At 39.9% G+C, this 26,051-nt stretch overlaps 3 protein-coding genes across 3 annotated transcripts in view; all 3 read left to right on the forward strand. All coding sequences in view use genetic code 11, as the record gives it.

Moving 5' to 3' along the window:
* Positions 1 to 6,925: 6,925 nt before the first annotated feature.
* EGR_07163 (Receptor tyrosine-protein kinase erbB-4) lies at positions 6,926 to 10,569 on the forward strand (the record flags this gene model as incomplete). The annotated part of the gene is made up of 10 exons (XM_024496412.1): positions 6,926 to 7,073; positions 7,445 to 7,558; positions 7,790 to 8,005; positions 8,213 to 8,467; positions 8,795 to 9,067; positions 9,323 to 9,541; positions 9,614 to 9,738; positions 9,813 to 9,954; positions 10,028 to 10,135; positions 10,442 to 10,569. The coding sequence occupies 10 exons, from the start codon at positions 6,926 to 6,928 to the stop codon at positions 10,567 to 10,569; spliced, it is 1,728 nt and encodes a 575-aa protein (XP_024349167.1).
* Positions 10,570 to 10,615: 46 nt separating this feature from the next.
* On the forward strand, positions 10,616 to 22,183 carry EGR_07164 (Receptor tyrosine-protein kinase erbB-4; the record flags this gene model as incomplete). The annotated part of the gene is made up of 17 exons (XM_024496413.1): positions 10,616 to 10,671; positions 10,782 to 10,954; positions 11,104 to 11,346; positions 11,787 to 12,097; positions 12,308 to 12,568; positions 12,703 to 13,021; positions 13,855 to 14,000; positions 14,039 to 14,101; positions 15,573 to 16,094; positions 16,489 to 17,049; positions 17,203 to 17,481; positions 19,681 to 19,831; positions 19,905 to 20,093; positions 20,202 to 20,302; positions 20,696 to 21,016; positions 21,776 to 21,910; positions 22,037 to 22,183. 17 exons carry the CDS (start codon positions 10,616 to 10,618, stop codon positions 22,181 to 22,183), a joined length of 3,978 nt encoding a protein of 1,325 aa, XP_024349168.1.
* A 1,070-nt stretch (positions 22,184 to 23,253) lies between these two features.
* The window catches only part of EGR_07165 (hypothetical protein), a gene marked incomplete at both ends in the record, with an annotated part of 5,285 nt that continues 2,487 nt past the window's right edge, over positions 23,254 to 26,051 (forward strand). The window contains one exon of the mRNA XM_024496414.1: positions 23,254 to 23,343. Within this exon, the coding sequence (XP_024349169.1) occupies positions 23,254 to 23,343 (90 nt within the window). The remainder of the gene's footprint in view (positions 23,344 to 26,051) is intronic.

Here is a 26,051-nt window from a genome sequence, read left to right on the forward strand (position 1 = left end):
TCTATACGGTTATAAGCATCCTTTTTTATGGCTTTTGTAAATAAGGCTTAAAAATATGCCTGAAAGATTAATTGTTTGTTTATTCTTTAGATAAACGAAGCGTATAGGACACAAATAAGAGTTAAGAAAAAATAAGTTGTAATTGGTATACTAGATTCAAAGTTTTTGATCACAGCTATACTATATGTGAAGCGCCCCAAGACTTCCAAGAAGACGAAAGAAGACACGATACTCGTGCTGACCTATAGAAGGGTTCGGGGGCTACCGGAGCCCCTAAGTGGTCCGTTACTAAACCCAAGTGTTCACCAAACAATTAACTCATTACCCATGTGCTAAATGGTAACAAATATGTGCGTTTTTGTTGTCTATATTACAACAAATATTTTGCTCACATGAGAGTTGGGGGATATTTAAGTGTGACTTTTTAAGAGATAGGCCATATTCATGGGGCAATATTCAATATCTTCGTACTAAAGGGCTAGAAGGCAAAATTGTAAGAACCAACAACGGAGACTGAAGAAACTACGCAGAGTAATATAAAGTTTAATAAGTATCATTTCCCCGAGTTTTGCTACCATGTGACAAATTAGGATCATTCGATACAATGGCTACTTAAAAAGTGGCAAGTAGACTATAAGCCGAAAGTGATTTCGGAATTGGATTTTCTTTATGATTCTTTTGTATGGTCTTAAGAAAAGTGGATATTTGTGGCAAATGATACCAAGCCTAACATAGCTATGTATTCTAATAGTACAACTGTAATATAGAGTTTCTCCAGGGTAATTAGTGTCTTCGAAATCCTTGTACTTATGTTTAGTTACTGAGATTATTATAGTAAATTCCCTTTTGCTATTGCAAGTTTTCACACTCATTTTAATTTTAAAACCGCGTACCTAGATGTTTTTTTAAGGCTTTTTTACTCATTGGCACATTTTAATTAGAAATTATGCTAACTGGAGTGCAACAGCATTTGGTTGTTACAAGAAGTAAAAATGAGCATCGTAAACTAAAAATAAGGAAATGAGCTTAAGATTCATAAAAACATGAGCTGTATAGCAATCAACGCTTTTTAAAGCAGCATCGGGTTGTTAAAATACTAAGTAGTTAATTATAGGTTAAAAATTGTCCAGCATGATTATTTAACATCAAATATGGCTACAGCGATTACGACAACCTAGACTGCATGTAGCGTCCCGAGTCTATCAGAATAGCCGCCATAGCTTAAGTGTATTTGAAGCCAAAGTGACCAGGAATACTGGCCTAAAAGTAGTCATTTAATAAAGGACAGAATCTAAAATAGTTTTGTAAAGATGAGGATTCGCTTCTATTCCATCTTGTTTCTTGGTCTTCACTTCAGCGCCGCCCAACCATGTCTACCTCGGTTCTATCCAGTTAGCAGAGACGTAGAGTAGGCATTGGGAGCTTACTACATTGACATTTTCATCTAGGTATCATAAACAACTCAGTGACAAACTTTTTCAGATTGTTCACTGCCACAGCTATTATCGCTTTTGTTGTTAATAGTATTACCGCAGAACAGGGAACTGGGATAGGCGCCGAGGGTAATGACAATTCTCAACCTTTCTCTTAAGGGTCGTCACAGATTCTCCTATTCGCAGTACATGCACTTCTTCTGTCGCACCAAAGTTTAGCATTCCGCTGCTACTATTGTAACACCCCGAATCCGTTAAAAGGGCTGAAAACTAATGGCATATCCTGGAGGCCGCGCTGCCCAGCGGAAGTACAATGACCGTGCTCTTCAGTAACCGCGTAACCGAAACGTTTGGTTAAACAAATAATCCATATACACGAAACCCGAGTAATGCATATGGTAAAATAAATGGGAAAAGCCTTCGCTAAAATGTTTGACTGTTGAGGCAATCTAGTGATTCAGGTTTATTAATTAAACTTGTAGGAGTAACTTTATTACCAGTTCTTTCCTTGTAAATGTTGCGAAATAACTCTCCGCACATTGGCAGCTCATTCAACTTTATCCATAGATTGAGGCTAAAAATTGCGCTTGTAATCTGGAACTTAACAGCTGTTATCAATAAACAATTAAAAATTTTAGTAAAATATCGTGAATTGGTGTGGATTCTGTGGCACAGCTCATAGAATTTTGCACGAATCGTATTTATACTTTATCCGGTAACGCAGCACACCTATTCAAATGCTTTCAAAGCATCATTTTGCTTTTTTAAATCTGTATTCTAAAGTTCTGCAAATGTCTTGCAGTCCAATTCTCTGCAACCGACAACACTAAAGTGTCTCTGATTGTATTTAGCTGCAAATTTTCTTTTTGTTTTTGTGAATAAAAGTGGAGTGGATGATGGCCACCGTGATGTTAAATATGCGTTTGTAAGCGTATTATTAGCCGCAATACTATTGTGATGTTTAGACTTCTTGAGTAACTCTTCGTTTTGGTTCCCCAGACACCTGGGAGTTCACGTTTGTATTTCCTTTAGGCGACTAGGCCTGTGAGCTACGCCAGTAGCCTTCATAATCCCTTCTCTACATCGTCAACACATATTCTGCCCTAGTATGATTACATCTTTCGCCTTCAGGAAAACCTCAGGGTGCTGTATTGGTGACAGTGAAAAGGGAACCTAATCCCAAAGAAATACCCCGAATTCCATGGCTAAATACTGAACCCCTACGCATCAGAAGAAGAGCATATGATATAGTTGGAAGAATCTGCGAAGCCATCTAATAGGATAACGTCAACCTTCAGCATCTACCCCGGTTCCATGTTCTGTAGGAATGCTATTCACAACCGAAGCGATACTAGCCGTGAATCACCTAGACAGTTCGTTACGGAGCTGTCTGCGGTACGTGTATGAAGATGTCAATAAAGTGAACACGCGATGCCTCCCTTACCCCTCTACTAGCTGGATAGAAGTTAGTCAGACATGGCCAAGCAGCGCTGAAGTGAGAACATAATGCTTTTAGGCCAGCGTTCTCACGAGATAAACGGTACATTCTTCTTCTCCCGACACAGTTCCCAAACAGGGCAAAACTCCGGATCTAGTGAAATCGTCAAGAGGGATTAGTGGCATTGCGGTCAAATATCTTCTCAGTTGCACGGAAATTTGATGACAAGCAGGAGTGGTTCGTGGGTATTCCTACATCATTGACTATGTCATGTTGACTAAAGCAAGAGGTAGACCAAGGGGAGCGCTAAGGTCGATGCTTAAAAGGGAGAGGTACTGTGATACGCTCATTATCTGTCTAATTCTTATGAGTGTGTCATTTGTTGCTCAGACGTCAACACTACTGGTGCATCGTAAATAAGTTCAGGGAAAATATTAATATAATGCTCTCAATAATGAACACGACTAGTAAAAAGTTGGGTAAGCATAAGTCCTGCTTGAACAAGTAAGCGGATGAATTTTATTGGTTAAACTGATCGAATGACATTGTGGGAGGAGGCGTGATACTAAGGTGAATAAGGATTATGTGGCTTTAGGCATGAATGCTGATGTTAGTTCATCAACAAATGCTAAAAGCCTGTGTATGTACATTTGGCATCAAAACAAGCGCAATTCTTTTACTCTGTAAAGGACATAATACAAAACGTGTTGACAACGCCACTTCAAACCGTGTTTGTCAAAAGTATGTGTAAGGCAAGCTTCTGTAGTCTGAATGCATTGATAAGTGTTTCACTAGTTATTCTGTTCAAATTGTGCACCATCATTCGTAAGAAAAATTATGAAAGTAATCTTACTAAATATTCATGCATAGTTCATAAATTTTCGTTTAACATCTCAGTGAACATCCTTACTTGCAATATCGAGCATTTGGAACTACGGCGACAAGAATAAATCCTACTCTTTAAAGCCATTGTGGAGAAAACGGCCAAGCAGCCTTAATAAGGTCCACTATCGGTGCAGATCCAGACCTACATATTACATTTAAAACCTCTCTGTTTTACTCAAAATTCGACTTACCTAATTAATAAATCCTTAAATATTACGCCTACTGTAACCAAACAACGATGGGAAGAACAAAATTGAACAGCATTTCTAATGATCAATTTAACGAAGCCTAAATGATAGAAATGGCATTTTATGAGCGATGGTACATTAAAGGTCACCAAGAAAATTTATTTCGGATATATTGTTCTGTTCCGCTGGAAAAAATATGGCTAATATACCGAATTGAATAAAGCAATCAAACTGAATTGTCATATTAAGAAATAAAGGTGTACCAATCCTTGAAATAAGCTAAAAAACCGGCTTACACTTCTGATTCTTTAGTTAAGAAAAGATAATCAGTGTGATCAAATGATTCGCCTGAAGATAGTGGTTTGCTGAGAAAATAGTGAAATATAGGAGGTGTAATGCTTTAATTGTTGAATACTTCGGTTTAGTTTCGTTGACACTCAAGGCTCTGCCTTGGTACTTCCGTTAGGCGGCACGACCTTCGGGGTATGCCAAAGCCCCTCCCCCTAGCCTTTCTCTAAGTCGGTAACGCATATTCTGCCCTAGTGTCATGTTCTGCTTCTTCTTTAGGAAAGTCTTGAGGCACTACATTGATGGTGCCACAACGTAAACACGATATAAATAGATAACTTTCCTGATTTCCATGGTTGAAAGTTGAATTCTGACAAGACAGAAGAAGGACATGTGGTGCGGATGGGAGAATATGTGATGGCCTTTAACAGGAGGATTGAAAATGCCATCGAACCCCGGCAACTACCCCAGTCCCGTGTTCTGCAGGAATGTTATTCACAGCCGAATTGATACTTCCCTTGAATCACTTAGAAAGTTCGTTACGAAGCTGTCTACGGTACCTGTATGAAGATGTCAATGAAGCGAACACGCGATGCCTCCTTCACCTCTCCACTAGTTGGATAGGACCTGGATAGCTATGTCTGGACAGCACTGAAGTGAGAACATAGTGGCAAGGCAATTTAACCCTCTTCCCTTACTAAATGACTGTTTTTAGGTCAATGTTCTTACGACTAACGACGCTAAAGTAGTGCCAAATTTATGCATGTAAAAAACAGTGAAGGGAGTGTTTTCCAGTAAATTGTATATGAAAAGAGCACAGTTTTTTAGGCTTAAAGCCCTTCGCTTTGAATTAATCTTCAATGATTTTGTGACTAATTTGCTTTGCATTGCAACCCATACGCTGCTTTCCAAATAGCAACATAAACCAACTGGTGGATTTATTTGCTGTAATAAACCCCAATATATTTAAGTATGTAGAATAAAGTTTCTGATTTCATAGGCATTAAAAATACGGGTAGATGCACAAATCTTGTACTTTAAGACTCATTTTTGATGATTTTAAATGAATATAAAATGACACGCATTTTACATAACCTGTTCCAGACAATATTTACTCCTTTATTTGATGTTTACTACATAAACTAACACCAAGGTGGAGAATCCTTCAATTAAATTTATAGTTTATCCTTACCAGCACAGGATGTTTGGAGTCTAAATGCGAAATCGGAAAGTGCACTTGTCCCTACAAAGATCCAACATTTTTGATCCTAGCTAAACTAGACTTATCTAGTTTTAGACAGCTTTGCTTTCCCGCCGTCGGCATGTGTTTGCTAATATTATAGCTTTATAATTACGGAAACAGTTTGACTTCATTCATATTTAAAAGGAAAACAACAATCACAATAATGTTTTCTGTGAAAAAAACTTAGTGATGCTGCAAGGAACCGATATAGTTCCATTTTAACTTTCTGCGTCAGTGGTCACACCATTCATCAGTAGCTTCCACAACGGAGAGCGGAGGATAAGTTTGATCTTTTGGCTCTGGTTTAGGCCAATGAGACTGGGTGACAAGCTACAGAGCAAAGAATGTGACATCTTGCCACTTTAATCAAAACGCTGAGGCAGGTGCACTAAATTCGGACCCCAGCGTGGACCAACGAATGGCTAGCTTCTTGTCATAAAAGGAATATGCTTGAATGTTTTAATGGGTTTCCAGACGCGGTTATTTTAAAGCTGTTTATCTAAAGACATGTTTCTCAAAGGCAAAGCAAATATTTTTGGACCAAAACAACACCTTATATTCATTTTACCATTTTAAACCTAATCAACGTTGTAGTTGAGCCTTCGCCGCTTTATTTTGACGTTATGCCTACAGTTATGTCCCATAAACGTTTTCGGCGCTATTATCACTCGATATGGTTTTGCGGAGCATCACGTGTTTCCGAAACTAAATGCCTTTGTGACTAATGCTTAAGGCCGGAAAAAACAACGCACCCGGTGTCCGAATTAATTAGGCTGCAGAACCCTCTCAACAAAATAAACGCTTTTCTCGGTCATGGCGACTATCAACTCGCATCCACTATGCAAATTAGCTGACTTGACGGCTCATAGACAAGTAGGATGCATTCAAGAAGAGAATTGTGGTATAAATGTGTTGCTGATTATCAAGCCGACCCATTTGCAACTGCCCATTTAAGTATGCCATCGTTTGGATATAACACTTTAGTTTTTCAAACTTGTAAAGGTTACCAACTTACTAGGAAAGATCTAGAAATGGGCTAAACTCATGTTCAGACCTATTGGAATTAGAAGTGTATTCGATACTGAACAATTGTGCCGTTTTTATTTACTCCATAACAAAAAAGCAGGAAATTCGAGGAAAATACCACTTTGTTTTGGGTTAACTGAATGTCATTTACAAACTTTTGCCATTGCCTCAATTACAATTTGTGAGGCGGGAGACTCGGACCACGCCTAATTGTTCATTGTTTAATGCTTAGTCCATTGTTTTATGCAAATACAATCATTGTGACGACACGACCATCACCGGACCTGTGCGCACGCCCCACATTCCTCACGGGTACAAGTAGTGGTGCACACGCCTGCGAGCCCAATTTGCATATTCACTTACACCAGGCACGTGTGAGTGTCCGGACCACCTATTCCGCCCCAAACTATCATTTTTACTTGAAATGCTCTCTTTGCACTTGCTAGTCCTTCTGCTCTGCTTCATGGGGGCTGAAGATTTCCCTACCATTGATGAGGCGGAACTGATTACCCACGAACTTATCAATCCGTTCACTCCCTACTTTCGAGATCCCAAATATCATGGTAAAATAAGTAAGTAATTTACTACTGAAGAAGGGGTGTACTTGTTAATGCACTCTGACCTTTGTATGGGCAATACTGATACTCCTATTCAGACGCCAAAATTTATATTTTCTGTGGTTAGACCCAAATAATCATACCTAAATACATTCATTGGATATGTTCCTAGTTTTAAAACAGCACCCGTCTTCAGTCAACCCAACCAAACCATTAACAATCCGAAAAGTGTTTATTTATTTTCGTTTTTTAACGTTTATGGACATTTTGGCACATACCTTCCTATGCTTTAATAGTGGATTTTGAATTGGTTAGAAATACTACAGTTTGCTTCTTTGAAGAAAACCTCCTTAATTGTTTTTTCATGCATTTTGAAGTTTGTAAAGGGTTCTCAACCTGGCAGGATGCCCTGTTTGGTAATTACGAAAAATTGAAGTCGAAATTCGCTCGCAACTGCAGCCACATCCTTGGAAATCTCATCGTTTCTGAAATACGACCTAGTGCGTTGTTTCTACAGTTCTCATTATCTCTGTCTACTCAAAGAAATTGCTTTTCTATGCCACATACCAGCATCTTTAAATGAAACAAATAGTGATACGCATGCATCATTGAAGGATGGGGCTAATTTTTGTATTTTTGTGTTTAGATTTAATAATTCAAACATTACTCTGTTCGGAGTCTTTTATCCAGGCTCACTTGTACACCGGTCTTTCAAAACACACGTTTTACAGATGAGGACGTCGAGTTCCTAAACACTATTGAGGAAGTCTCGGGTTACGTTTTCATTCGTCGTGTAACGAAGCCGCATTTCGGATTACCGAATTTACGAATAATTCGCGGTGAAGAGTCGGTTCAGATACGCGGCCAGGCCTTCACCCTTCTTGTGACGGAAACTTATACTTCCGATCGGGACTTCATGTCAGATATCGAGTTTCCCTCTCTTGAAGGTCAGTTTGGTATAAAACCCTAAAGAGTTCCATTTTTTTTGTTGCAGGCGTTTTAGCGATCAAGGATTTCCGAGTGTATTCCTGATTTTTAAGAAATTAGAATTGATTCATATTGCTAAATTACAATAATTTCGGCAGATTTTAGTTACTAGATGCCTTCTCTTAGAAATCGTAAAATTTCATTTTTTTAATTAAACCTTGATTCAGCCATTCTTATGCATGGAGTGGGGTTCTTCGATAATCCGGGCCTCTGCTACGCACCATTTTCGGTGAACTGGGATGATATTTTGGAGTATCCCGATCTGCAACCAGTGATGTTGGTTCCCATGAATGATAGATCCGCAACCTCCCACTGGATCACGGCTTGTGCCACTCGGTACGGCAATGCTTCAAAAGTATCCATTCTCACCACTACACCCCCGTCTTCTGTGAATATGAGTAATGGAGAGCGGTCTACAGCAAGTAAGTAAACTTACACGGCTTTGAATTATTAATATCACAACGAGTCGTCATTAAAATTGCCTAATTGTTGAACGATTTAACCGGTCTTGACATTTTGAAATTCACGTAAAAGTTAAGTTACAGATCCAGAGGTTTCTGAACTGAATTTGAGAAAACCATGACAGTTTCATTCAAATTTTATGTGGTGGTTTATAAGATCCGGATTTCAATAAATATGCATCAATGCTAAATCAATATTTTCGATTTTTAATAAACACATGATTGTATTCAACATTTGAATGTTTACAGACGGAGATCATCTTTCTTTTTATAAAACACTTATTTTAGTTCAAAGCTCTCGGCTGCGGCGTAAACCCAATGAAGATGTGATTACAACGGTGGCTTTAGACAACGCTCAACCATCACATGCAACGGAACTAATGACAAATGGTCAACCGATCATTGGGGGCTTCAGTACCCTAGAAATCAATCCGATAGAAGTCGTGTCTACCGAGGTCATGGACAATGTAACACAAAATGATGATGAGAATCCCGAGGTTTCCCTAGGTAATAATAAGGAAGTGGACCTAAAGGAAGTTAACACAGTTGTAGTCACGACAGGTACTATTATAACAAAATCCTTGGTTTACACCAATATTATTCTTCATTAGCTGAATGATTGAAGCATAGGGATTGGAAAGATACCAATTTGTTTTCTCACAGACAAACTAAAGAAAACTGTTCACATGACTTATTCAGGGACTGCACAAAACCTAACGTAAACCTATTTCTATAAAAGTTAATTTCTTGTCAGAGTTGACCATTTCACATTTTAGAATTCTTTCACTTTTGTGTACATTGTTTTCTTACCTTAAGGAACCACTCACCAGGAGCAAATCTCAACAAGCATTGCACGAGACTCAGAGAAAATTTCAAGTGAATTTGGGGGAATATTGACAAACGAAATGTATCCTGTTCTTTGGAATCTCTCCTCAGGAAATGGACCATGGATGAAATGGAAATGCCATGACAACTGCTCCAAGCAAAACGGAATGTCATTCTGCTGGGGACCTGGAGCTGACCAGTGTCAAATACGTATGCCACTGTGTGTATTTTATACTGTGTAAGACAGCATTATATTAAGTTGCCCCCCTCTCACCTTCACAGTTAGGAAATGTCAGACGAGAGTTTGCAGCGGCCCCAACAGATGTGTCAAAGAGGGAGGTGTAGAGGAGTGCTGCCATGATGAATGTGTCGGTGGGTGTAATGGAACAAGGGCCAATGAATGCTTGGTAAATCTTGTGTTCCAGGGAATATCATTTTTTTGGCTCTTGATGTACACGTAACTTTTTCCACTCTGTTCAAGGCCTGCAGAAGATACTCCCATGAGGGAAACTGTGTTTCCGCATGTCCAGCCACACGTTTCTATGATGTCCACACATCGTCTTGGAAAGTAAACAAGGAGGGTAGAGTAGCATTAGGGCATATGTGCGTCTCGAAGTGTCCAGGTATGTTATTTACTGAGGTTATTATAAGTAGATGCTTTATAAACTGAATAAACCCCCTATTTTGCCACCACAGATGGTTTCCTTCGGGATGGAGACCACTGTGTGCTGAAATGTTCTCGCCCTGGAACTCAACAGGTTCACAATGTGTGTGTTCAGTGCCCACCGACTGGATGCCCAAAAAGTGAGTTTTAAGTTTTTGTGGTAATGCACTTGCTTAACTTACTAACCCTGTTCAAAATTTGCATAGTTTACAGCTTAAACTGAGAACACCTTTGTTTGAATACTTAACTGAGTTTATTGATTATGTCATTGGGAATTTTGATCTGCAAATAATTTATGATTATTCCTTTCTGACAAATCGACCAAATTTGTTTTGGATGAATATTTAGGGGCTGTCATCTCGTTTCTGTGAATCAATATGTATAACAATAAATAACTACTCATTTAAGTAAATACCGTATTTTTTCACCTTTCTTTAAACTTAAAGCGTGCTCAGGCAAGCAGCTCCAGCTACCTTCGGTTGATTTTCTTCACAAGAGTCTCCTAAGGAAAATGGTAAATTGCACCTTCTGGGAAGGTAGTATCATCCTCAAAAGGCAGTCGTTCGAAGGGTGAGCAATTGTTACAAATAAATATTACAATATTTTGTTAGTTGACTATAATGTCAGCTACCCCACAGCCGTGTTATTTAGTGCTGCCAAGTTTAATTTGTTACAAGTAGTTTAGGCAAACCAACTTCAGTCTGCGGACCGTCATCTATTCTCTAGAAGGAGTTGTCGTTGCCTCAAAATGCATTAATACACTTTTGGATCTTCAAAAAAATCCAGTGATGCTTTCCACCATCTGACGAAAGAAGAGGAGTCAGTGACATTTGAAGACTTACAAAGTGGTCTTGGAAGTCTCTTCGAAATAACGGGTGTTCTCTATGTTGGAACGGACAATACAGCACCTTGGTTAAAGAATCTCACTTTTCTCTCAAAGTTGCGACACATCGGAGGAGGTGAGTTCATACTAGTAAGGGCAATTTCTTTCATTTGAACACCCTTACAGATAATTATTTGTTGATTTGCTTTTAATTTAGCTAAGAAATACTTTCGGGAGTTAAAAAATTTCAAATAAACTAATTGAAGTGTTTCCATTCTCATTCAGAGGTGCCATCAGGATACACTTCTCCGTTAAAAATAGTCCATAATAATTATCTGGAATACCTCGGTCTTGCCTCGCTGGTGTATGTCGGTGTATACAGAGGAACTATTCAAATCGTCCAAAATCCTAAACTTTGCCTTGCGGATACAGTTAACTGGCGATCGCTTATGTGGGCACCAAAAACCACTACTAACACGACGATACCAATCCCCGTAGTCGTTCCAAATCGCACCGTGAAGGATTGTGGTGAGCTTCAGTAACCGGCTTAAATAGTAGGTGTTGGTATTTGATCAAGCTTATAATTAGCAGTAGTTTCAGGATTTTGCAACTGGATATTATAGCAAACGTATGGAAAATTGTAGCGCACCAGATATGCTATTGCATCGCAAACATTCCCCAGACAAAGCTACCGAATTCATTTAGTTGATAGTAATTGTGCATGAATTGCATGATACCGTTACCAAACTCGCTTTCGAAATGACCGCGCTTACAAGCAAGCATTCTGAGCATTTGAAAAGCTTCTTAAGGCAGTATTAAATTCAAGCAATTGACGTTCAACCTATTTTCATCCGGTGGTTTAATTATGCTTCTTTTTGTCCTGTGATTCATAAGAGTCTGAAAGCAAACGCTATAGGTTTGCTATCCACTTCAATACGTCTACTGAATTCCACTTTCCTTTTATCTAGTTTCTAAAGGCTTTCAATGCGATACAAGCGTCTGTGAACTCTCTCAAGGATGCTGGGGTCCTGGACCGGAAAATTGTCGCCTCTGTGCTCATTGGCTCATTCAAGGTCGCGGTGAAACTAGTCGATGCGTGCTCAACTGCTCATTAGCCGACGGTGGCTACTACCCTGTGATGATTACCAAAACAATCGATAAAAATATAGCGCTGAAAATAAAATCATGTTCAAAGTGCCACAAAGAGTGTGGTTCTATGCCTGGAGCTTGTAATGGACCCGATGCCAATCACTGTAACTATGGTTGTGCACATGTCAAGGTGAGTTTTTCACCGCCCGGATCGACTCTTGGAAGCGAATCACTTCACCTATATCTTAAAATCTAATTGGAAGATGGTATTAACACACCTACAGATTTAGAAAGGTTCTTCCTAATGATTTTTGGTTTCCGAATTTAATTTGACTGGTATTTTTTAAGGAAGAAAGTTATGTATATCGATTGATAACATTCCATTATGCAATTTTTTTAGGACGGGAATTTTTGCCGTGCCGAATGTCCCTTGGGAAAGTTTCCCAACGAAGAGAATATCTGCTATGAATGTGCAGCTGTTTGCACATCACATCCACGCGGCGTTTTAGACACCACAGAATCAAGCAATTGGAGTGCAGTGTGCACGGGACCTGGAGATTGGTTCGGACACAACGGCTGTTCACAATGCATCCAGGTCGTTGCTGCAGCAACGACGAATGAGGAACATGGCTTAAGACTGAAGTGCCTTACACCTTATCAGGTTTGTCATTAAGAAGGAAATTTAATAACTTATTATTGTTGCTTTCTGAAAACATGCAGCATCAAAATTATGCAATTACTTAAGGCCGCACAAATATTTCCCATATAAAAATAAGGTCAAATAATACTCTTCAGCCTTGCCCCAAGCGCACTTTCTTACATCTTATTGGTGGACAAAAGCGGAAAATGGGAGATCCCAAATTGGCAATAAGTGGTGACATAGCATTGTCCCATGTTCCGCACGAGCTTCAGGAGCCCCTCGGTGATTGGTTGTCCTCGCATCAATTGCAGAGCGCCAGTATCAACATGGTGCGTGTTTGCGCTCCCTGCCATCCTGAATGCCAAGACGGATGCTCTGGTCCCTCACCCAATCAGTGCGTGCGATGTCGAAATGCCCAATTCAATGGAATTTGCGTGGCCAGCTGCCATGAAGGCAAGCAGAATTTTCAAATCTGTAATGGTGCTCATCAAATTTGACCTTCATCAAAATGCAGTCAGCTGATTGTTGTAGAGAAATGAAATACTTCCCCAGTGGAAAATGCAAATTTCATGCATTTGACGCTTAGCTATAAACTAACTGATCCATCTTGGTTGGCTAATTCAGTCCAGCTCTTTGAAGCCAAATTTCGAGCCTGAGTCATTTTTCAACCTTTCGTTGCAGTGACAAAGCTTTATTTTTAATTGAATCACTTGTCAATGTTCGACAAAAATATAAAACTATTGGGACAATAAATTAAGAGCATTTGAGAAAGTATGATCAAATATGACAACATTTTTGGTTAGTTACCATCTTTGTGATTGTCTAATTACTTTGCTTTGATAAATTTGTTTGTTAATCAAGATAATATGGCAACTATTTTTACCATTTTTATGTTCCAATCAATTAAAAGTTCAGTATTTTACTATCCATCAGTAGCTTGTCTTCCTATTTTAGTTAAATTTGGTTTAATTTTACCAAGGCTCTAACCTTCTGATTTACCATTCGGTTATTACAAATCCGTAGCAGCTGACTTTTTTCCAACAAAGTTATGAGCATAAATTTACTCCCTTAATAGAGTTGTACAGAGGTAGTGGTGGTGAGTTAGTAGCAGAAGTGATAGAAAACAATGCTACCAAGATGGTGACCGAAACAGCAGCAACTAGAGTCTGCTTATTTTTACACACACCTCCAATTGATTACCTTCCTTTATTGGCAATCTCTTCGTTTAAATCAATTCACATATCTATTTATATGCATTTTAGTAAAGTAGGTAATGACCAACTAATTAAATATTTTGATGCCGACAGGCACCTATGAGGCGAATTTGACTAGTGGGGGCAAGCAATGTCGTCCCTGTCACGACCAGTGCAGTCAGAGTTGCGGCGGACCCTTATCTAGTGACTGCCTCTTCTGTCAGCACTATAAAAGATATCTGAACAAAGAGAAGACAAAGGTGGGTTAATTGATCTTAGCTGTGATGAATGCTCCTAGAAGGAGGATTGCGGAAGACAGGTGTCTAAACCGTGCCCTAGTGTCTACAAACTAACTAGTTACGTAAGTATACTTCAAGTGACCATAAATGAAATTACCCCGGAACACTTTTGCCATAACTTTGACAGGACATTTCGCCATATTCGGCTTGTAATCCTGGCGTTGTTGTAGCGCCCTGAGACTTCTCTGAAGATAAAGGAGGATATATTACCCGGGCCAAATATGTACTGTTGACGTACAGTAGGGCTGGGGAGCTACTGGCATGGCCCAGAGCCCAGCTCACTCGGCGAAGGTACAATGACAGAGACTCAAATTGGCCCTCTTACCAAAACTGAGAGATAAACAAACAACCAACATATTCCATAGCCCCTCTCCTCTTTTGAGCGTCGCCTTTGGCGCTCGCCCTGGCCAACCTCCTGCGTCAACTATCACAACGTAATCGGTGCCATAAGAAAACACCTACGAGCTAACCGTGCCTTTCGTCAAATTTCCGTTCAACTAAGGAGATACTTGACCGAAACGTCACTAATCCCTCTTGGGAATTGAACTGGATCTGTAGTGTCGACCAATTTGAGAACTGGATTCGGGGACGGGGAATGGGCTGGCTATTACTTGTGTACACAGCTGGTCGTAGAAACACTGGCCTAAAAACAGAGGCATGTAACGAAGGACGAGATCGAACTTAGTTACGTAGGGGTTGGGTTTAGCTTCTGTTTCTCCTTGCCTCGTTGCTCTTCCTTCAGAGTTACCCAGCCATATCTATCCAGACCCTATCCAGCTAGTTGAGAAATGGAGAAGATACTGCGTGTTTACATATTTTACACCTTTATATCGGTAAGGTAAGCACCTTCGTAACGAAAATTTTGAGATGCTTCACGGTTTGTTTTGCTTCCGTTGTTTATGGCTTTCCTGCGGATTACAGTACTGGGGTAGTTGATGAAGGTAGACATCATTTTCAGTTCTTCTGTTAGGGGCCCTCTCATCTTTGCCTATCCGTAGCAAAATGCACTTCTTCCACCTCGCTAAGGTTGATAATTCAGTAGCAAAAATCAGGATATGTGTCCTTTAAGATCGGGTTTTCTTTCCGCTGCCACCAATGTAGCTCCAAGAGACTTTCCTGAAGACGAGAGAAGACAATACTTGGGCAGAACATCTATGTATTCAACATTCAGAAGGGCTTAGGGCTACTAGCGTAGCCTGAAAACGTACTCACCCGAAGAAGGTACAATGGCGTAGCACCTAAGTGGACCAAATTGAGAGTTAAACAACCAACACATTAAAGCAGTCTTGTATAAATAGTTTACGAAGTGGCCCTAAATAGAATTGTGGAGCTAAATCATTTCCGATGAATTTCACAAAACTGTTGCTTTTCAAATGATAGTATTTAATTTGGTATTTCTTTTTAATTTCTCTGGTAGTCGCAAAATCATACCTTATTTTTTTTATCTCGTTTCAAAAAACCATCAAATTATTTCCGTTTAGCACCAAGCTCGTTTTCTAAATGAGTGCACAACTTTTACTTTTATTCACCTAGTGGATTTGTGTTGAATCCTGCCCTCCGGATAGCATTGCCCATGTGGAGCTCAATTCCATCACAACTGCGGTTGAGTTTGTATGTCTTCACACTGGGATCTCACACCACCTTCCGCCTGCGATATCAGGGAAAATTGACGAGTGTCTCATTTTCTGCACCTGGTCGGAAATAATTAGTCCTCGGTTGCTCAACCGCCTCTCCTGGCTGTCTACAGCTCTGCTTATCTTTTGTGGCCTTCTAGCCCTCTTCGTAGCTGTTTACTTCGGCTACGTGTGCTCTCGCATTGTAATTCGTGGACGCAAATCAAGGAGTGAGCCCGTGGTTGACCAACTTCAAAGTGGTAGAAGTTCTATGTGCAACCGATTTTGGATGAGAGCGGTAGTTGTTGCGGAACTGGAAGAGAAGAAAAATAACCGGAGATTGAGTAAATCACGAAGAAATATAAGTCTGCGTTCACTTCCTGTGAGATCTAACACGCTAAATGGTGATGATGAGCAAAGCTACCTTGTATCATCTCAAGCAGTGAGTGGACCGTCAGTTTTCACATTTAGACAATGAAGGCAAATTTTGTGATGATTTGTTTTACTCTCCATTTCATTACTAATGTAGGTCACCAAAGTCATTCTCATAAATAATCCAAGTGACTGGGAAGAGTGTGAATAAATTACTTTTTACTAACTCACGCCCACTCAGGACTGTTGTTCGGCTTCTGGAATGTAAAATAGTAATATTCATTATTAGGTGAAACTTACTCTATATTTGGACAGCTTTTGTAAAGAAGCCTTTAAAAACCTTTTAAATAATTACTTGAAAACGTGGTCGGGAAGTGTGTTGATTCTGGTAAAAAAGTAAATATTTCACTATTTGAAGATTATTTGAAATACTTTCCTTTACGAGCATCTAATCGTTCTTTCAGGATACAATGCCCGACATGACCACACTGCTCATAATACCTGAGTACCAGCTAAAACTGGGTAATCGAGTTGGTGGTGGAGCATTTGGTTCAGTCTACCGAGGCATATGGTACAAGGGCCCGATTTCTCCAGAATTTGCAAAGAAGGTTGACGACTTATTTGCGCAGGCTGCCAAGGTTGAATTGGAGAAGCCGAAATTGGTGCCATTGGATTCGCTGGTGGAGGACAACGCATACGCCAGCACGGAACAGGAATACCTTACGATGGAAGAGGAGGAGGAGGAAAAGGAGGCGAAGGAGGCCCAAAATTTGGAGAAGTCTGTGGTACTCGAGGAGAAAACGGAGCTGAAACCCCTGTCACAAGTGGAGAAACCTATCACTTCTGAACTAAACATAACGTCTTCGCCTGCCCCACAGACAGGCATGTTTCGATTCTCCGAAGATTGCGAGGAGGAAAGAGAGAAGTTCTACATGGAAAATGTGGAAGAACACGTAGTCGCTATCAAAGTGCTCACTGATGAGACTGATCCATTTACTTCCAAGGCTCTTCTTGATGAGGCTCGTGTTAGTAGTCGAATCCGTAGAATTGTTGTGATTAATAGCGATCGTAAATTATCGCGGCCAGTCTCAAACATTGTTAGTCTTTCATGATATTCTCAGGAGTATTTCATCGTACATAGGCGGTTACCTAAGTCTATTTAAGTTTTTACTTTGCAGCTTATGGCGACGGTCAATCACCCCTGCTGCCTTCGTTTGCTGGCTCTCTGTATGACAGCCCGTCCACAACTTGTCACACCATTTCTGCCTCTGGGGTGTCTGCTGTCCTACCTTCATCGACATGGCGGTCCTAATGCGATCGATTGTGATGTTATAACTCCTGAAATCATGCTGAATTGGGCCAACCAGATAGCCAGTGGAATGGCATATCTCGCCTCGCGAAGCATCATTCACCGTGACTTAGCTGCTCGTAATGTGCTTGTAGAAACACCTGAACAGGTAGGGTGCTTTCCTCCTTTCTGCCTATTCTAGCATGAATTTTCTACCCTAGAAGTATGTATCAAGTTCAAAAGTTTTGGGTAATTTTTTCATTACTGTATAGAATAGTTTGTAATGTCAAGTGGATTAATATTACCGATTCTTTCGAAAATGACAATTAACAATCAAAAGCATTTTGGGGTTCGTCTCTTGATAAAAAGTAAGTTGTGATTGTCAATTCTCTTAATAGACGCGGTTCTTTTACTGCATTTGGTGATAATTTAAGAGGGCAAATGGGTTCACAAAAACCTAAATGAAATAGTAGCTTTGACGAAATTCAGATTAGCTTCTATTAGAAAATATCCCACGCTAAAGCTTTTAGAGACCATTCTGTTAACAAAGTACCTACAAACCGTAGTAAATCAATTCTTACCACTTTCGCAAATCATACTACACCATCGTACTTGGGAAGCCTTCCTTGCATAATTGAACCGCCTCGATGTTGTGAAATTTAAGGGAGACATCAATAGCGCATTTCAATTCTGCTAAAAAGAGGTTCCGAAGTAAATTTATGTGTACAGTTGCAACTAATAAACCAAGCGGAAGCGCACTTTTCATCTTTAATTTCATCACAGGTGTATCTTTTTTAAAAAAAAATAATTTACTTTACTTCATAAAACAGATTCTTAAACGATTAACTAAATTAAACAGCTATATACATGCAGCGTAACGAGTTTTTCCTGAAGACAAAAGAGGATATAAAATTGGGACAGAATAGGTACTCCCAAACTGCAAAGGGGCTGGGAGGCTATTGCCATAGCTCGGAGACCATGCCGCCCAGCAGAAGTGTAAGGGCAAAGCCCTCAGTGCCCGCGAAAGCAAGAGTTAAAACGATTATCAAAGTACCGCGTAGTTCCTCTCTTCTTCTGAACCTCGTCCCCAGCGCCTTCCCTGGCTATCTTCCCTCATCAACCTTCACACTGAAGCCTGTGGAGCAAGAAAATTATTCCCCAATCAGCTACGCCAATCGTCGAATTTAAGTGCATCTGGAAAGATATTTGATCCCAGCTTTACATATTCCTCTTGGCAATTCAACTATATCTGGAGTATCGTCCTGATTAGGAACAGTATTGAAGAAAGAAAGAATGTGCTGGCCATCTCATAAGTTCATCGCTAGTCGCAGGAACACCAGTCTAAAAGCAAAGTTGTTTAATAAGGAAAGTGGGTTCAATTAGTTACATGAAGACAAGGCTTCACATCCGTTCCTCCTTGCCACTATATTCTCACTTCATTGCTGCCCAGCCATGTCTGACTGACTTCTATCCAGCTAGTAGAGGGGTAAGGGAGGCATCGCGTGTTCACTTTATTGACATCTTCATACACGTACCGCAGACAGCTCCGTAACGAACTTTCTAGGTGATTCACGGCTAGTATCGCTTCGGTTGTGAATAGCATTTCTACAGAACCTGAAACCGGGCTAGTTGCTGAAGGTTGACGTCACTGTCAACCATTCTGTTAAAGGTCATCACAGATTCTCCCATTCGCAGCATATGCACTTCTTCCTTCACGTTAAGGTTTATCAATCGGTAGTAAAAATCGGAATGTCCGTTATGACAGGGTTCATTTTGCGCCGGCACCAACGTATCACTCCAATACTTCCTTGAAAACGGAAGAAATTATAATGCTGGGACAAAACGTGTTTACGACCTGCAGATGGGTTGAGTGGCTGCTGGCATGGTCCGAAGGCCATGCTGCTGAGTAGGAGTACGATTTTCGTGCCCTCTAGTTCTACTCACCTTGATACTCGAATTAGTAAATGAAAAATTTTACGCAAATACGGCATTCTATCCTTTCAACAAGAAGAGGGGTAAATAACTGGACTTTTTAAGTTAAGAGTTTTATACTATGCTATTTTTAAAATATCAGCTTATAACTAGCTTATAATTAAAACTTAATATCGCTAAAGACCAGTTTGATTTGTATAGATTTCTTTTTAAACCTAATCAATATCTTCGTGATTTTAGAATATCTTTTAAGGTGGCTTATGCATTTTATCTTGAAACCAACTAGACTCATATACAAACATCTTCATTGTTTAGTTACATGTAGTGTGTCATAGGCCCTGTAGGATCCTTAACTTTTGATTAGTCTTCACGAGATTAAAACATGCTATTTATTTTATGATTCCCTTAATTAATTTCTTCTATGCATTGGTTTTAGATCAAAATAACAGACTTTGGGTTGGCTAAATGCATCGAAGACACAGATGGAGAATACACAGCTAAGGGTGGTCTAATGCCAGTTAAGTGGCTCGCGATTGAGTGCATCAAGAAGCGCATATTCTCCAGCAAATCCGATGTCTGGGCCTACGGTATGTCCAAAATTAGCCCGCATTCCTTTTTAGCCCCACCAAAAACCACTTCTATCTGTATGCCTTAATTAAGGTGTGACCCTGTGGGAGATATTTACTCTCGGTCGAAGACCCTATGAGAGGACCCACACTCGCCATCTTATTCAATATCTGGAGAAAGGACTTCGGCTGGTCCAACCGATGACCACAAGTTTGGAGCTCTACAAACTCATGGTTGAATGTAAGGCCATCAAAGTATATTCGTGTCAAATGCTATGCAGGTGTAAGTTTCGTATCATCCTAACTCTTTACAAGCAGAAATTTTAGTTATTTGATCAACTAACGCAAATTACAAATACAATTGGGAGTAGGTTCTGTGTTGTTATTTTAGGTTGGCAAGGCGATCCTGATAGACGACCTGGTTTCGATGAACTATTTCAGAGAATCAGTTTCATGCAACTGAATCCGCTGGCTTTTATCAACTTCAAGCGTGTACGTGGGATGAAAAAAAATAAGCAGGTTGTAATTTACTGTTTTTAAAGGGGGATGTTTGAGTTATTTATTATTATATGTAAAATTTTATGCATGTTTATTGCAGTATGGTTGTACGATGATTCACAAATTTTAAATAAGTAGTTAAGTTTATCAATTTTAACTCCAAATAAAAACCTTTTTTCTAGGATGACCACAAAATATTTGCTTTCTGAGACCGCTAATTTGCATCACATCACTCGTAAATTAGGCTGTCTTTGGTCTCGGTAAATAACTTTTAGCATTATGTTCTTTATTTCATTGTCTGCACTTTATTTTAATTCTACGTTGAAGGTTGGGTTGGGAGGTGACTCGAAATGCTTGAAGCCGCACTGATCGACTTTTACCTTACAGGGCAGGATTCGTTTATGGAGTGATTCTGGTCTCATGGGCTCGACGTCGAGCTACGTGGCCACAACTATAAACGCCACAGTCACCACAGGGAACACCGGTACCATAGTGAAATCAACATCGGAGGTGTCGGTGCTCACCTCAACCTCGTCTTGCCTCAACTACCTGGCAGAGGTGACTGAGGAGAAGGAAGATGTGGGGTACACCTCTTCACCCCGAGACGATCGTTATGGCATCATCATGCCTACCTCTAGCCAACGTCAGGATCCAGTTCAACCGCTTGAATGCATCGTGGAGGACGTCGATGAAACGAGTGCTTTAGAGGTGGACGGTTTACTTTTGAAACTTCTTGGGCCTAGCTATTCCAGATACCATAGTCATCAGCCACCTAGCGCCCTTACAATTGCAATCAAAGGTTGCAAATTTTTCCATTCTGATAGTGCGATAGTTGTTTTTCATTTACTTAATTTTGCATTCTTTTATTTTATAATCAGTAGAAAATCTTATCACTCACTTTTCTTACCCGCATTATACGAATTTATGAAGGAAACTTAGTAAAAATCCCAGCTGTGATGGGATAGCACATCATATCTGGGAACATCTTGGGTAAACTGATGAGATTGGGAGCCTGGACATGCTTATTATACATATTCACGGCCTTAAACATCAAAAATGTAATGAAATATTTTAGCGATAATGCATAAATGATGACTATGTTAGTATATTAGTGCAGAAATTCAAATGACGTTCTTTATTTGTCTCCCATTTTAATAAAACCTAGTGTAGGAAAGTTTCTCCAAACTAGACTTTTACTTATGCTATAAAAAAGATGACTGAAGAAATTTAACATCCCTCAATAAACAAGTAATAAATTACTTACTGAAAGGTAACGAGATCCGGAACGTGAGAAAACATCCCCGTGATTACTAGCTTCGATGGTAATTAGGAAGGCGAAATAAAACATGGCATCATATGGGAGTGGTGATGCTCCCAAGGAGGCTACTGCTGATCTAGAAAAGTCCTCTCATATTAATTAATGCAGTTTTTGTAAATCTTTCATTTTAGTTATTTTGCTTCCCACAGAACGATTACGAAAAACCCATTGAAACTGTTCAGAGAGTCGACCCTTTTCCACCTAATGATATAGCTCCTGCTGCTATCATCGGTGGAGGCTACTTGGGGCCCAAAGAGGAGATAAATCAAGCTGAACCAGAGGAGGTTGCTTGAACTTAGCAAGGTAGTAAAGAGGAGTTTGTAATTTTGCTGTCCAAGGTTATTGGCAAAATCGGCCTAGAGAGGAAAGTTGGACTTTCTTTTTGTAAACGATCAATGTTTGCATTTTAGAAACGAAGTTACGTGGATCAATTTGTGAAGTTTTCGATGGAAGTTTCACAAGTACAACACCTTTTGCACCATAAAGTGAACTATAACAGTACCTTTTGCTTCATTGATGTGTACATTCACAACATGCATGTTTGTCGTGATGTTTAGCGCATCATGGTAAAAATTTTATTGCACTAGATTTTACTTAAAAATCCAATCAATATACCTTCCATCCCAAAAACACATAAGGTTTTCAAATGTGCTCTTGGTGTTTCGTAGGACAAAATCAAAACTGTACAAAGCTTCTTAAAACACCTGAATCGTTGTCTTTTGGGCATGAGAATGGGAGCTCCTTTCCACTGACTTATAAGGTATAGCTGCTTCTGAAGGATAGGCCTTCTTGCATCATATCAAGCAGATTTCAGTCCTACTTGTTTGGCCTTCATTTGATAGTCAACTTCTCATGGACAGTTCCGTCTCTAGTCCATTAAACACAAAGTGATTAGGTTTAAGTAAAATGTGATTATTTATAAGCACTGTTAGGCATAGATGTACATCAGCTTAATGGTGGTGTCGATTGCTCTTATATAATCGAATATCAGTTGAAAAGGATGTGGTCTAAGTTTGTGTAAACCACTCAAAGGCAGATGAGTCACGTCCAGGGATACTCGTTCGTCATGATTATATGGAATTGCATGTGGCCATTGACGTTGTGTATTTTTATTCATCCGTATTGTTTACATGAAGTGATGATAAAAAGAACCGTTGACATCTGCATCAACTGAAAAGGGAAACTTGTAGAGCTTGGTGTTTAAATTGCTCTTATCAGCACGCTTTTTGGAGATCCCATTAAGCCTTGCAGAATATCAACTCGCTCTTCATTTCCTTCATCTCGTAAAACCCTTCAGTTGGGAAAGAATTACCTGTTGACGGAATTGTAGTAAGTGGCTTTTGTGTTATATCGCTAGGCAAACATATTAATGGTTATCCACAAACGATCTCATTACTATTCACTCCACAATTCTGAGGCATTCATTACTACGTCCTGAAGAGACTGGGCTTGCTTTGTGTATGGTGAAATTGAGACGAAAATGTTACCAAGAAGTTAAGCTCCTACTGGAGGCCAAACGATTAAGACCATAGTCTACTCGACGTAGTGCAAGAAAATCCACCCTTTAGAAACAGCTTGGGCTAGTCAGATATTGAGTGGGGAGTCCTGTTCCCATTTTCACAAGGCAATGAATATTGCAGAAAGTCTTTCACAGTTATTTAATTTTGTCACATTAAACATCACGAGTCTATTTAGTAAATTCAAGTTTGCAATTCAGGTAAATCAAGTCAAGCTAAAGTGTCCTGAGTTGTTCGTTCCGACACAATGGTTCACAAATGTTCCAAGATTCATTTCGTCATACAGTTAGCATGGGCGGGATTTAAAAGCAATAATTAAATAAAACAAAGTTAAGTAATAAATGAGCTAAAAAACGCGAAAAAATCCACCAAAAGTAGTTGGGGAATAAGCAATTCCAAATGGGTCAGTTAATAGGAAATTTGCGGTCGTGTCTTTTAGTTAAAAATTCAAATTTAACCAGAGTAGCGTTTTGAGTCTTTTCTGAAGAAGAGGTCATGAGACTGGCGCAGAACACGTATTGAGAAGACAGAGAAGAAATGAGGGTCCACCGGCACGGCCCGGAGGCTATGCTCTCCGGTGGAGGTGCAATAGCCGTGCCCATCAGTGTTTTTGTAACCAAAACGAGGAATTAAACAAGCAATCGAAGCATTATACCAGCTTTGAATTATAAAGAAACTATCAAGAGGAACAGCTTGGAACACAGTAGCAGATGATGACGGGTGCAAGATTTAAATCAGTACCTCACGTGCAAATTACGCAGAAGTCATGCGCCTCCGCAAGAATTATAATGCAGAGGTGGAGCTTCAAGTTTCGCCTTATTAACTATTTCGATTCGGCATTGTGCGCATCGAAAAAAGATGCGCCGGATTAAATACAAAATATCACCAGGATTGAAAATTCAACAATTAAGAAGTATCCTCTACCGAACTTCTCAATTTTCATCCTAGCCAGTGTTTAGTCAACCAGGCGGTTCAATTATGAGTTTACAAGTTGGATATTAAATAATATTTAAAAGTGGGAAAAACTAAGAGCCACTGAGGTAGTTGATGCACTATTTTTAAGAAACAAGCATTATATTTGTTGCTTGAGGTTTAAAGCTTTTATTAATATTTAAATGAATGAAAAATTACAGCCTAATTTTAATAGCGCGCTGAAAATCGCATATTATGGTCATAAATGTTCCGGATCTATAACATTTAAAGCATCCTGTAGCTGCTCTGGGAACTAAATAAGACATAATACTCTGGCGGAATATGTATTATTTACGTGGAGAGGGATTGGGGCTAGTAACATGGCCCGGAGGTCGGGCCGCCTGGCAAGTGTACACTGGCGGAGCCTTAGGCTGCCCGTTACCAAAATCATGAGTTAAATAGACGGTTAAAGTATTTTTCAGCCTTTCTCTGTTGAGTGTCATCCCCGGCGCTTCCTTTGATCAACTTCCCATGCCGGCTATCATAAAGTGGCCGGTGCTTTAAGAAAGGCAGTCATCGCATTTACGTGCAACTGAGACGACATTTGGCCACAATCTCACTGAGGCATCTTGACGACTCCTCTGGTTCTGGAGTTTCATCCTATTCGGGAACTATATTTAAGAAAGGGGGAATACGCAGGCCAACTCGTACGTCCACCTCTAGTCGTAAGAGCACTAACCTAAAAGCAGTTATTTAATAAAGGACGGGGCTTAAAATGGTATCTTAGAGGTAGGGTTTTGCGTCTATTTCTCCTTGCCAATTTGTTTTCACTTCTGGTCAGTCATGAATATCCGGATTCCATCGAGCTAGTAAAGAAGTGAAGGTATTATGTGTTCACACAAATGGCATCTTCCTCCAGGTACGATACACAGATCTGAAACGAACTTTTTGGGTGGTTCACAGATAGTGCCACTTTGGTTGTTAATAGTCTTCCTGCAGAACACAGAACTGTGGCAGTTTTCAAGGGCACACATAGTCTTCTGCCCTCCTGTCAGGGGTCGTCACAGATTCTTACACTTACATCGCACTTTTTGTCACCCGGCGGTAGATAACAGGCTGGTTATCCCTTAGGACCGGATTCGCTTTCTGCCTCGAAACGTACCCGAAGACGAAAGAAGACAGAACTAGGGCAGAACATGTATCGCCGACGTACGAAAGGGCCGCAGGGACTACTGGCATGGCCCGGAGGCCATGGCGTTCTGTGGAAATGCAAAGGCGGAGGCGTAAGTGCCCAGAGAAAATCTATAACTGAGAGTTAAACAAACGATTAAATCATTAGGGATTATTGGGTGCCCAAGTTGTAGAGACGCACTTTTAATATGAGTAATTTTGCCAAGCTTATGCTCAAAGAAGTATCAAAAAGTGCTTAAAAACTCTAGTTATGAAAATTACCATTCCTTGAATTATAATAGTAATCATTTAATACAGATGCCGCCTTCTGTTTTCTTTCTTTCTTTCCTAATTATAGCGGATATTTGATTTGCAAAATTAACATAACCTGACATACACATAGGAACGTTGCGCAGTGATTTGGCATTTTTACTGCGTTTAGCTACGCGGCTACTTGAGCCTCTGTCATTTATACCTCAGCTCCGCTGCATGGTCCTTGGACCATGCTAGTTACGCATTATTAGTCTCATAAAACCATTTTTAATCTTGTGCTTTCTTTCCTGTCTCTGCTTCTGAGCCAATTTCCTTATTACTTGCGATTGGCAGACGAGATACTTCCGTTATAGAGCATGACTTAAGTGGTATGGACCTGGTGTATTTGTTTGCCTCAATGCAGTTCACGAATAAGACGAAACTGAGGATGCAATAGAAGTTCCTATATACACTAGTGTAGCGTCCCGAGACTCCCTTAAGACGAAAGAAGATACAATACTCGGGCAGAATATATATATTCAGTACGGAGAAGGTGTCTGGGCTATTGGCATGA

This window comes from Echinococcus granulosus, assembly GCF_000524195.1.
Source record: "Echinococcus granulosus chromosome Unknown EG_S00071, whole genome shotgun sequence".
NCBI classification, from domain to species: Eukaryota; Metazoa; Platyhelminthes; class Cestoda; order Cyclophyllidea; family Taeniidae; genus Echinococcus; species Echinococcus granulosus.